The sequence below is a fragment of the Mobula hypostoma genome, chromosome 19 (genome assembly GCF_963921235.1).
Source record: "Mobula hypostoma chromosome 19, sMobHyp1.1, whole genome shotgun sequence".
Taxonomy (NCBI): Eukaryota; Metazoa; Chordata; class Chondrichthyes; order Myliobatiformes; family Myliobatidae; genus Mobula; species Mobula hypostoma.
The window spans coordinates 24,236,976-24,250,312 of NC_086115.1; the positions used below are offsets into that span (position 1 = coordinate 24,236,976).

General features: G+C 41.8%; 1 protein-coding gene across 1 annotated transcript in view; it reads right to left on the bottom strand.

Moving 5' to 3' along the window:
- reep3b (receptor accessory protein 3b) overlaps window positions 1-13,337 on the bottom strand; it is a 70,975-nt gene that overhangs the window by 26,201 nt on the left and 31,437 nt on the right. The window contains exon 2 of the mRNA XM_063071548.1: window positions 5,502-5,574. Within this exon, the coding sequence (XP_062927618.1) occupies window positions 5,502-5,574 (73 nt within the window). The remainder of the gene's footprint in view (window positions 1-5,501; window positions 5,575-13,337) is intronic.

Below are 13,337 nucleotides of genomic sequence, written 5' to 3' on the forward strand. Positions count from 1 at the left end.
TTCTTGCGGACCGGCGGACCGGGGGGGGGGGGTAGGGTTGTCAACGGACAAAAGCAGCAGTCAAATACGCTGGGTTTTCCCCGAGAAAGACTACAATGACCATGAAGCCTTGCACGGGCACCAGTGCGCATGTGTAACTTGCGCATGCGTGTATGATTTTTTTCTACAGATGTTTTTGGCGATTCTGTTCGGGGGGGAGGGGGTTAATCACGACCGGAATATAGATGATAATTAGCTAATACACTCAATTTCATTTCTAAAAGGGTTTATCTAACAAATTTAATATTAAACACACAGCGCATATTTTCCTCGCATAAATATAGTGATAAGTCAATTATCAGGGGAGGACCAGGGAGCTTGAAGTAAGTGTTGAACGAACTTCCAGTAGAAGTGGTAGAGGCAGATTCAATATTATCATTGTTACGTACCCCGTAACTGGGTTGCCAAACCAGCAGAAATAGACCACTTAGTTGGAGTCTGGATTACTGGAACTAAGAAAGTTTTATTAAAGAAATAGGTAACACAGTACTCTAATCGTAAGGATATAAATGCAACAGGTTAGCAATGATAAAACACACATGTACACAGAACTAGGATAATAGGAATCAAACAAGCTCTATCGCAGTCTAGGGGTAAAATGATCAGTCTCAAGTGACGCAAAGTTCAGTTCAGCTTAGTACAGTTCGCAGTAATCGCTGTTGTGCCAATGGAGAGAGAGAGAGAATGCAAATTCTGATTCACACAGACCTTTGTTCTTCGCAGTTAGCTTTCAGGCGAACCCGTTTATGTCTTCTGTGGTCACCGACTGTGACTCCTCCGTTCCGGATACGACCGTTTTTCCGCGGTGAACCCGGCACCCAGGCAAGGGCGGACATGCACACCAGGTTCCCGCCAATCGTACCTTTTCACCCTGTGCGTATATGGTCGGTCCCGCGACCAGACCTCCAAACTCCCACCGACTTATGGGGACACACCGCACTTCCAGGGTCTCGTTATCTTGTGGTGTCTTGCCTTAGCGAACCTGTTCCTTTTATCCCCCTGCTGGGATATCGCCTGTCCATCAAACTTCAAACAGTTCAGGTTCAAAGCAACCAGTCTGTCAATACTCGGACTGGTGTCTCTTTTCGTTGTCTCTCTCCTCTCTCATTAATATTTTGAACGTTTCTCCATTTGTATCCCTTATCTCTCTCATCAGCATCAATCTTCTGATAACTTGGTTTGTCGTCACATCACTTAAAGAAAAATTGGATAGGTATATGGACAGGAAAGGAATGGAGGGTTATGGGCCGAGTGCAGGTCAGTGGGACTTGGTGAGAGTAAGTGTTCGGCACGGACTAGAAGGGCAGAGATGGCCTGTTTCCGTGCTGTAATTGTTATATAGTTATACAAGTCAATAGCATCATAACATTTTAAGTATCGTTTGGATATTAAACACGCAGCACATATTTTCCCCGTATAAACATATAAAATCATTGCAACACACCAATATCGCTGTGGAAGCCCTGGGATTGTTTTCCTGCAACAAGACGGTCTTATCGAGGGGTGACGAGAGACAGCGATATTCGAACGGGGTTCCTAATGTCCAGTCTATTCTGCAATTTAGTTTTCGTTGCATTCATTGCAGAGATAAGTTGGAAATGGAAGCAACGTTTTCAGTGCTTTCGTGGCTATCTCAGGATATTTAGCCTTGACTTTGATCCATAATGCTGGCAGAGATGTTATGTCAAACATACTTTTCAGCCCGCCGTCATTTGCAAGCTCGAGGAGTTGATCTTCTTCCCGCGCTGAAATGGATGATGCGCGGGTAATGACCTTGCATGCATAATGGCTCAACAGTGGGCGTGACAGGGAATGAGGAAAAGTGCAGCTGACTCCTATCGCCAAATCATATCGTTTCCTCGCGGCCCGGTAGAGCATGCTCTGCAGCCCGGTACCGGTTCACAGCCCGGTGGTGGGGGACCGCTGATGTAGAGTACATGGCAATCGCCTCAGAAGGGCTAATATACAGAGGGTCATTGGGGTGCCAATTCGTGCTCCCTGAAAATGGGAACACAAGTGGGTAGGAAATTGAAACTGGTATTTCAGCAAGCTTTCCTTTACAGACACAGGATGTCATGTTGCATCTGTGCAAAATATAGGTACAGTTCTAATCACCAGACTACAGGAAGAATGAGGTAGCAATAGAAAGGATTCACTGGGACTTTACATGGAATGGAAGGATGTGGTTATAAGGAGAAATTGAATATGATGGATTTATTCTCTGGGTTTACTCTCACAAGAGGCTGAGGTGTGACCTTCAAGGTTTGAGGGACAATAAAGTAGATAGCCTTTTTCCGAGGGTGGATGACTTGAGAACACGAGTATAAAGTAAGAGGCAAGATTTTCAAAGGAGATCTAAGGGGCAAAATTTTCCACAGAGGATGGTGGTTCCATGGAATAAGCTGCCAGAGGTTGTGGTAGAGACAGATACAGTTATGGTGTTGAAATGTCAGTTGGATAGATACGAGTAGGAAAGGAGTACAGGGATATGGGTGTGGGATTAGCACAGGTAGACATCACGGATGAATTGGGCCAGGTGTCCTGTTTCTATGCCATTCAATTCAGTGACATGTAATGTGTATAGAAGCCATGTTATGCTAAATGAACATATTGGGGAAAAAAAAACTTCTGCGGAACACCTTAAAATTTATGGGAGTTTACTTACCATTAACAGCATCAGAACTACAGACCAAGCAAGATTTGAAAGTTTTCCAAACATTAGTGTGGTTTGTGTTGCTCTAAAATCTGATTTGGCCTTAAATCGTGAATTGCCACCCGTCAAACAAAAATGGGTGAGCCGCAGAAAGTGAAGGGGATTTACTGGATAGCTGCAGGTGAACAACTTACTTATAGGGCATAATCACATTTAGCACTGTGGTATAACAACTTGCATAACAATGAAAATTGTAGCAACTTGAACAAACTTTTTAGTTTGGCTGTCTTGGCACTGCTCACAAGAACAAGTTCCTAGCAGAATGCCAAAAATCAACGTTGGAAAATCTAAATTAAACTTACTTTAGCCTTCATCGGATCAACTCCAAGGTTAAAAACAGTGCCTCTTCACAAAAGCACAGGCAATCCCAAGGAACAGCCATGAATAAGTAACTAACATCTGTTGAACTCAAAGCCAAATCTTAATTAATTCCAAGTGTAAGACAATCCCATAGGTCTGTCTCAAAGATCTGAGTGATGCAATTTTTCTGTTTTGACTTGCAAGGGTATTATTTCTGTTAATGAGAAGCTGCTGTTTTTTTTTATATTTGCGTTTTATTTCTGTTGCTAGACAAACAAAAAGATGCAGTCTTCAACAATTGCACCACTGTTTTTCTCTGGGCAGTTTATACTGTTAAGACAACCCTGGTTATATGTTGATAATTTTGCAGGGACCACCCACACACAGCATGATTGCAAGCGAATTATCAAAAAGCAAACAAAAACACCTTTAAAATGACTGACACCGACGGATGCAGGAGTTTATCACTGGAATTTTGGGATACTATCTTTCTGGATGTCTAAGTGTTAATACTGCGTTCACCAGCTCAGACCAACTGAATATAACGTGAAGGAAACAGAAACAGAAGGAAACCATTTGGCCATTCATGCCCACTCTGCTATTAAATAAGGCCAGGATTAATCATTTTCTTGCACTGACACCACATGTTTGATATCCAAAAATCTACCAATCTCCATTTGGTATGTCTTCAATGACTGAGCCTTTAAAGTACCTTTGGTTAGAGAATTCTCAGGGTTCACTCACTCCCCTGTGCAAAACAAATTATTCTCATCTCTGCCCTGAAAGGTTGATCTTTTATTTTCAGAATATGACCCCTGAATCCAGACAAGCCAACTGGGCTTCCCAGCTCATTGCTACAGCCCAGAGCAACACAATGCAGTAACTCTCCCAATGCATGTCCCTGGCCAGGCAATTCATTGGTTTTAGCAACAGGCAACAATCAACCCCTAGGCTCAACAGCTGTCAAAGCATTTACTGTTACTGAAGGTTTGTGAATGTCAAAATCAACTGGGAGCATTTAAGAAATAAAAATGTTTTAGAAGTTAAAAAATGGAAATAAAAGTTTAAAAAGTTAAAATTGAAATCAAGTTTAAAAAGTTAAAAACAATTAAAACAAAAAGTGATAATTAAATCAAATAAAAATCCTCTTCTTGCCTTCCACCCCATCAACTTTTCATATATTTCAAAGGATGCATAGTACAGCTATGTATATAGTATATAATCCTGAGGTTCATCTTCCTACAGCCAACCAGGAGACAAAGAAAACCATGGACCCTGTTCAAGGAAAAATATCACCCACTCCCCTACACATATATATTAAAAAAAAGTCATACAAATTGCAACAAGACCACCCCCCCACGCGCAAAAAGCAAATCGTGCAAATGGCAACAAGAAAGAACAAGTGAAAACACAGAATGTAAAACACAAAATGAAAGAGTTCATATTCAGTTCAGTTCAATGTCTGTTATCAACACCCGTCCCAATTGGACACCTGCAACTGCACCAAGTTAGACTGGCAGTTTCAATGGGAAGATTTCCCAGAGAAAGCAGAGACTGTGCTATCTTCATAGGACTCCATGAATACTCAACCAATGCTGTAACCTCTGCTCTGGAATAGCCATACTACAACCTTATTTGCCAGAGAATCTGCTGGAAGGGCTGAATTAAAACAGAAAATGCAGAAATACTCAGCAGTTCAGCCAGTATCTATGGAGAAAGAAACAGAGCTATACATTTCAGGTTGATGATCTAACATAACTTTGCATTAAGTGTAATCAAAATGAACCAAGGTTCATTTTAATGGAACAAGTTTCCCTATTTTATTGGTTATCCTTTACAGATTTTTGTATTTAGTTTTTTCAATGGAAAAGTGGCTGAAGAAAGTGCAACTATTTGCTTTAGAGGGATCTTACTTCCCTGCTCCTTCCGTATTCTATTCACTTAGTATGGCCTTTTCTTTTACATTCCTGGCATCTGCAGTTTCTTTTCCATCTGATCAAGTACACTCATTTCAAATAAAAAGTTTAACCCCAGATGTAAAAGAGCAGTCCAACAACAATAGTGACATTCCCTTTTCACCCACTTTTATAGCAAACCATTATTTACTAGCTTGGAAGTGCTTACTGCTGTTGGCTCATGATTCCAAGAGCCAGAGAGGGACTCTGACACTTTACCGTCATTGACAGCATACATTTCAATCCAATTTGCCAGGTCTGAAATATCTGACACGTTGACATGAGGAAAATGCTGATGTTAAAAACTAACTGTTCAATGGAAACATTCTGAAAACTCCTTAACATGCACAAATTCCCAATGCCACGTTTGCACGCTCAAATTCAACTACATACCACAAAAAGGAGGGCAGGAGTGACAGACAAACGGAGCACTAAAGTATTTTCAATGTATTTTTGCAGCAAAGCAATGATAATCAAGTGGAAAAGGTACTTACATATTCCTTCACATTTTTGGTTTTCACAGCTTTGTACGAATAATAAGCAGGATACAAGGTTCCAAACACAAGACTGTTAAGAAAAAAAAATGCTTTTACAATTTACACATCACATTAAACATACTTTCATGTTTACGTACATATCTAAGAGGTAAAGTTCAAACCCAAACCTTTCATAAACATGAAGCAGTAGAATCTTTGATCATCACACAGGAACAGTTTTACACCCCCTACAGGTATCGATTTACCTCTAAGCAGAAAGACAATCTATTCAGTCAACTCTGCCGCTTTGCAAATAATGACAGCTGTAAACTTCTCTAGTTTCTGACTCTTGTAAGTCATTCTCCCAAAATCCAGTCCTGCATTTTAGAACTTCCTGTGCAGAAAACTGAATCCATCATTGGTTAGCCATCATTGCTCTACACTAGCTGGAACGGTCCCGTAAAGACTTATTTATTATTGGGTATTTATTAGAAATATATCGTACATCAATACCAATTTTGAGGGGCTGAAAATAAAATTTGGGAGGATGAACAAAACTATTGGCCAATGAAAAAATTGCAAGGAAACATCAAAAATGCAGGAAATATATACTCCACTAAAAAGTAAACAAGCCCGCCGGTGGTGTAGTGGCATCTGCACTAGACTTTGAGGTAAATGATCCTGGGTTCGAATCCGGCCAGCTCCTTGTATGCTTTCTATTGGTGTTAGGTTGAGTGTCGAGCTAGCAACTCACCCTTGTTAAAAAACAAATGCTAAAGAATCAATAAAGTTGTCGCCCGATGCACCACAAGGCACAGAGAGAAACAATGACAAAAGGTAAAAGTGAAATAAATATTGATGAGATTCATAACAAGTATATTGAGTACATACAGATCATGCTATGATCATCAGAAGTACAATGAGATAGTAAAAAGAAACAGAATGCAAAATATAGTGTATGGAGAAAGTTCAGTGAAAGAAGACAAATAAAGGGCAAGGGCCACGATAAGGTAGGCTGGGAGATTAAAATTCCATCTTTAGCATACAAGAGGCCTGTTCAAGAGACTAGTAATGACAGGGAAGATGTCCTGAATCTCAGGATCAGAATCAGGTCTAATACCACTGGCATATGCCGTGAAATTTATTGTTAAGCATCAGCAGTACACTGCAATACATAAAAACTGAATTACAGTGCATATATACATTTTTAAAATTAAATTAATAGTGCAAAAAGAGAAAAAAGTGAGGTAGTGTTCATGGGTTCAATGTCCACTCAAAAATCTGATGGCCCGGGGGGGGGGGGGGTTTAGAAGCTATTCCTGAATCTGAATGTGTGCCTTCAGGCTTCTGTACTTCCTTCTTGATGGTAGCAACGAGAAGAGGGGATGTCCTGGGTGATGGGGTCCTTAACGATGGATGCCACTTTTTTTTTTGAAGGCATCACTCCTTGAAGATGTCCTGGATGCTGGGGAGGCTAGTGTCCATGATGGAGCCGACACAATGGTGCTCCAGTATGGCCTCCTGTATATCAGCAAAACCCAACGTAGATTGGGAGACTGCTTCACTGAGCGCCCATGCTCCGTCCTCCAGAAAAAGCAGGATCTCCCAGTGGTCACCCACTTCAATTCTACTTCCCATTCCAACATGTCAGCCCATGGGCTCCTCTACTGCCATGATGAGGCCAAACTCAGACTGGACGAGCAACATCTTCCGGTTTGGGTGGCCTCCAGCCTGATGGCATGAACACCAATTTCTCGAACTTCCAATAACTGTCTCCACCGCCCCTCACCTTCACTATTCTTTTCCTCTCTCACCTTATCTCCTTACCAGCCCATCACCTCCGTCTAGTGCTCCTCCTCCTTCCCTTTCTTCCATGGTCTTCTACCCTCTCCTATCAGATTCAACCCCGCTCCAACCCTTTATCTCTTTCACATATCAACTTCCCAGCCCTTTACTTCACCCCTCCCCGTCTCCCAGTTCCACCCATCACCTACAACCTTGTACTTATTCTTCCCTTCCCCTAACTTCTCATCTTTTCTCCAGTCCTACTGAAGGGTCTCAGCAGGAAACATTGACTGTTTACTCTTTTCCATAGATGCTGCCTAACTTGCTGAGCTCCCCCAGCATTTTGTGCGTGTTGCATGGAGCTGACTGAGTTCACAACTTTCTACAGCTTATTTCAATCCTATGCAGTGCCCCCCCTCCCCACACCAGAAGGTGATGCAGCCAGATAGAATGCTCTGCACAGTACATCTACAGAAACTTGAGCGTGCTTGGTGACATACCCAACCTCTGCTCAAATATCCATTGAAATATAGGTGCCGAGGGGGCCACCTTTTACAGCATCAATATGTTGGGACCAGGTTAGATTCTCAGAGATGTTGATACCCAGGAACTTGAAATTGTTCACCCTTTCCACTTCTGATCCCTCGAAGAGGACTGATGTGTGTGCCCTCATCTTACCATTTCTGAAGTTCACAATCTATTTGGTCTTATTGATGTTGAGTGCAAAATTGTTGCTGCCACATCACTCCAACTAACTGATCTATCCTGCTCCTGTATGCCTTCTCATCACCCTCTGAAATTCTGTCAATAGTTGTGTCATCACACGCCACACCACTCCAACTAACTGATCTATCCTGCTCCTGTATGCCTTCTCATCACCCTCTGAAATTCTGTCAATAGTTGTGTCATCACACGCCACACCACTCCAACTAACTGATCTATCCTGCTCCTGTATGCCTTCTCATCACCCTCTGAAATTCTGTCAATAGTTGTGTCACCACACTCCAATCACTCCAACGATCTATCCTGCTCCTGTATGCCTTCTCATCACCATCTGAAATTCTGTCAATAGTTGTGTCACACACACGCCACATCACTCCAACTAACTGATCTATCCTGCTCCTGTATGCCTTCTCATCACCCGCTGAAATTCTGTCAATAGTTGTGTCACCACACGCCACACCACTCCAACTAACTGATCTATCCTGCTCCTGTATGCCTTCTCATCACCCTCTGAAATTCTGTCAATAGTTGTGTCACCACACGCCAATCACTCCAACTAACTGATCTATCCTGCTCCTGTATGCCTTCTCATCACCCTCTGAAATTCTGTCAATAGTTGTGTCACCACACGCCAATCACTCCAACTAACTGATCTATCCTGCTCCTGTATGCCTTCTCATCACCCTCTGAAATTCTGTCAATAGTTGTGTCACCACACTCCAATCACTCCAACGATCTATCCTGCTCCTGTATGCCTTCTCATCACCATCTGAAATTCTGTCAATAGTTGTGTCACCACACGCCACATCACTCCAACTAACTGATCTATCCTGCTCCTGTATGCCTTCTCATCACCCTCTGAAATTCTGTCAATAGTTGTGTCATCACACGCCACACCACTCCAACTAACTGATCTATCCTGCTCCTGTATGCCTTCTCATCACCCTCTGAAATTCTGTCAATAGTTGTGTCACCACACGCCACACCACTCCAACTAACTGATCTATCCTGCTCCTGTATGCCTTCTCATCACCCTCTGAAATTCTGTCAATAGTTGTGTCATCACACGCCACACCACTCCAACTAACTGATCTATCCTGCTCCTGTATGCCTTCTCATCACCCTCTGAAATTCTGTCAATAGTTGTGTCACCACACGCCACACCACTCCAACTAACTGATCTATCCTGCTCCTGTATGCCTTCTCATCACCCTCTGAAATTCTGTCAATAGTTGTGTCACCACACGCCACACCACTCCAACTAACTGATCTATCCTGCTCCTGTATGCCTTCTCATCACCCTCTGAAATTCTGTCAATAGTTGTGTCACCACACGCCAATCACTCCAACTAACTGATCTATCCTGCTCCTGTATGCCTTCTCATCACCCTCTGAAATTCTGTCAATAGTTGTGTCATCACACGCCACACCACTCCAACTAACTGATCTATCCTGCTCCTGTATGCCTTCTCATCACCCTCTGGTGACACAACTATTGACAGAATTTCACACGCCACATCACTCCAACTAACTGATCTATCCTGCTCCTGTATGCCTTCTCATCACCCTCTGAAATTCTGTCAATAGTGTGTCACCACACGCCACATCACTCCAACTAACTGATCTATCCTGCTCCTGTATGCCTTCTCATCACCCTCTGGTGACACAACTATTGACAGAATTTCACACGCCACATCACTCCAACTAACTGATCTATCCTGCTCCTGTATGCCTTCTCATCACCCTTTGAAATTCTGTTAATAGTTGTGTCATCACACGCCACACAGTCATGGGTGTAGAAAGAGTAGAGCAGTGGGTTACCTTGAGGCGCACCACTGTTGATTATCAGTGGGGTGAAGATTTTATTTCTGATCCGCTCAGACTGTGGTCTTCCAGTGAGGAAATTGAGGATCCACTTGCAGAGGGAGGTACAGAGGCCCAGGTTTTGGAGCTTTTTGATCAGACTGTAGGAATGATTGTGCTAAACGCTTATTTGTAACCGATGAATAGCAGCTTGATGCAAGTATTAGTATTGTCCAGATGATCCCAGGTCATGTGGCGTGCCAGTAAGATCACATCCACTGTAGACCTACTGTGGCAATAGGCAAACTGCAGTGGCTCCAAGTTTCTTGCTGAGGCAGCAGTCTTAACGATAGTCATTAAGGCAGTTCACCCAGCTTTTCTTGGGCACTGGGTAAGCTGCCTTAATGACCATATAACAACTACAACACGGAAACAGGCCATCTCAGCCCTTCTAGTCCATGCCGAACTCTTACTCTCACCTAGTCCCACTGACCTGCACTCAGGCATAACCCCCTATTCCTTTCCTGTCCATATAGCTGTCCAATTTAACTTTAAACAACAACATCGAACCTGCCTCAACCACCATCATCCAATAGCACTCACAAATGCTTTGATGGAGTGCTTTGAAAGGTTGGTTTTGGCGGGAGTCAATTCCTGCCCAAGCAAGGAGCTCAGACTTTTGTCTTCTGCTTGACAGGGGTGGCGGGGTGGTGGCTGGAATGGGAAGTAGTAGGCATAACTGCAACAAATACAACACTAATAAACTTCCAAAATTGCAATTGTAGTTCAACACAAATAAATGCAAGGATTAGTAGGAAAAATAGGGAAGTCATTTATTTCTTGCAAGTTACATTTCTGGTGGGGTAAAGGAACAAAGAATTTCAGAGTACGTCATTGAAAGTTGCACAAGAGATTAGCAAAGCCATAACAAAAGGTATCAAGGTTTATTTCTAGTAAGGGTTGAAATGAGAAGTAGAGAACCTTGATCATGCCACACATGAGAATATTATGTTTGTTAGAATCTGAATCAGGAGTACAGTGCAAGACATAAAACTCAGTTATTAAAAAGTGTGAAAGAGGAATAATGAGGTAATGTTCCTAAGTTCACTAACCAGTCAGAAATCTGAATAGAGGGAAGAATCTATTTTTAGATCCTTGAACATGAATCTTCAGGCTCCTGTATCTCTTCCTCAATGACTATAATGAGAAGAGGGCATGTCCCTGATGGTTCTTAATTATGGTATTGGAATGTTATTGTTACATGCACAAAGAAACAGTGAAAAGCTTGTATTGCATATTGTTCACACAGATCAAGTCATTACACAGTGCAGCACGAGATAGAACAATTACAATACAGAAGAAAATGTAACAGCTACAGAGAAAGCCAGTGCAGGTCAACAATAAAGTGCAAGGTAGATTGAACTCAAGAATCCATATCCATCTCAGCAGGTCTGCTCAAGAGTCTGCTAACAGCTGGAGAGAAGTTCCGCAAGGCACTGTCTTTGGAAGAGGTCCTTGATAGTGGAGAGGATTGTTCCAAAATGGGGCTGGCTGAGTCTACAACCCTCTGCAACTTCTTTCGATCCTGCACATCACAGCCTTCATACCAGTCAGAATGCTCTCCACCATACATCTGTGAAAATTTGCTAGAATATTTGATGACATACCAAATCTCCTCAAACTCATAACAGCATATCAAGAAAAAGGAATACAGAGGCAAGATACAGATAAAATTACAAATCGGATACTTACTACAAAGGGTGAGGATACACGTATTAAGAAGGATGAATTGTGGGTAGTTTTCTGAGGAATTGAAACCGATAGATTTTAAAAATGTTCTTGATAAAGGGGATATGAAAAGAATGTTTCCATTTACAACGAGCATTGATAATCTTGAAATAAGACCGTCACCACAAAATACAATAGGATTTAAGAAAATTGAGTAAAATAGTGGTCGGAATGTAGAACTCACCAGCACAGACCTAATTATGTGAAAGATGCATATTGGAGGAAACAAGGGAAAGCATATGGAAGAGAAAGGATTAAAGGCCTATGCTTACAGATTTAGATTAAAGGATGGGAGAATGGTTGAATGAAGCATAAAGACTGCATGGACTGGTTCACTGTAGTACGTCCTCTTTAACAAAATACCCTGGGCCAAAAGGGAAAGTGAGAATTCATGCTTGGTGTCTAGCTGCTCAAGTACAATTCAAAACGTTTGAACAGTCAGCTGGAAGTGAACTACGAATCCGTAAGTATAAAAAGTTGTCAAATTAACTGAGCAGGAGAGCAATTACATTTAAATCATAGTTACAGCATTAGTCCCCCCCCACCACCCCAAAGGACAGGAAACATCACAACATTCAAACAAACCCAGTACAGTGCTTCATCAGTTTTTTAACCATGTCAAAAAAAAACTTGTATTTTAGCAAACAACAGGAATTCTGCAGATGCTGGAAATTCAAGCAACACACATCAAAGTTGCTGGTGAACGCAGCAGGCCAAGCACCATCTCTAGGAAGAGGTGCAGTCGACGTTTCAGGCCGAGACTCTCAGCCTGAAACATCGACTGCACCTCTTCCTATAGATGCTGCTTGGCCTGCTGCGTTCACCAGCAACTTTGATGTGTGTTGCTTGTATTTTAGCAGCTTGATTTTCTACCATGAATTTATACAACACATTTCAGTACAGCTTTAATACAGACTTTAATACAGGTATTACAAGGCATGCTCTGACTTGAGAACAACTCCCAAGTAAATCAATTTGAACAACGAGATATTCCTCTTGCCACCCTAAACTACCCCATGACAAATTCTGCTCTGAACACAAGCTCCCTATGTCATGCTCCAATACTGCTCACCCACTGCCACCCAATCCAATTAGAAAAGCCTTAATGAGTTTACCTCCATGTGAGTAACTAACAAGCATTAAAAGAAATGTACACCCAAGTTTTATCATTTTATTGAAAAATGCACAATAAAAGTACTCACGAGCTGATGGTGTTGGGATTCAAGCAGAACCCTCTCATTATAAATTTATTAACCAAAGTCAACCAAACCCAGGAATCAGATAATTTACCATATTTAAACTAACAAGAGTTAATTTTTAAGCCAGCATTCACAGAGAAGACTCCTTTTTTATAGTCTTTCTAAATTTTATACATTATTCCCGCAGATAAACTCTCTCACACTCAGCCTCTAGACAACACTTCAAAGTATAAATGCACCACTTTGAAGCACAAGAGCAGACTTAATTTCTAAAGCAAAGTACAGACAATTGGCGATTTGTTTCAGTCCTGATATATGCCCATCTGCTTCCATTCTAAAAGCTACAGCATACCAAAATAATTCACAGAACTGCATTTCATACTCCAGCAAACAACTTGGTTAGAAGTCTGCAGACAGACATTCTTGAACACACTCCATGTTCAGACTTGCATGATTATTTTTACTAGCACAGTCACTTAGAAGATTTTGTTCCACAAAACCATAAAATGTTTACTTAAATGTTAAGGATTGCATTTACTTCAAAGCTTAACAGTAC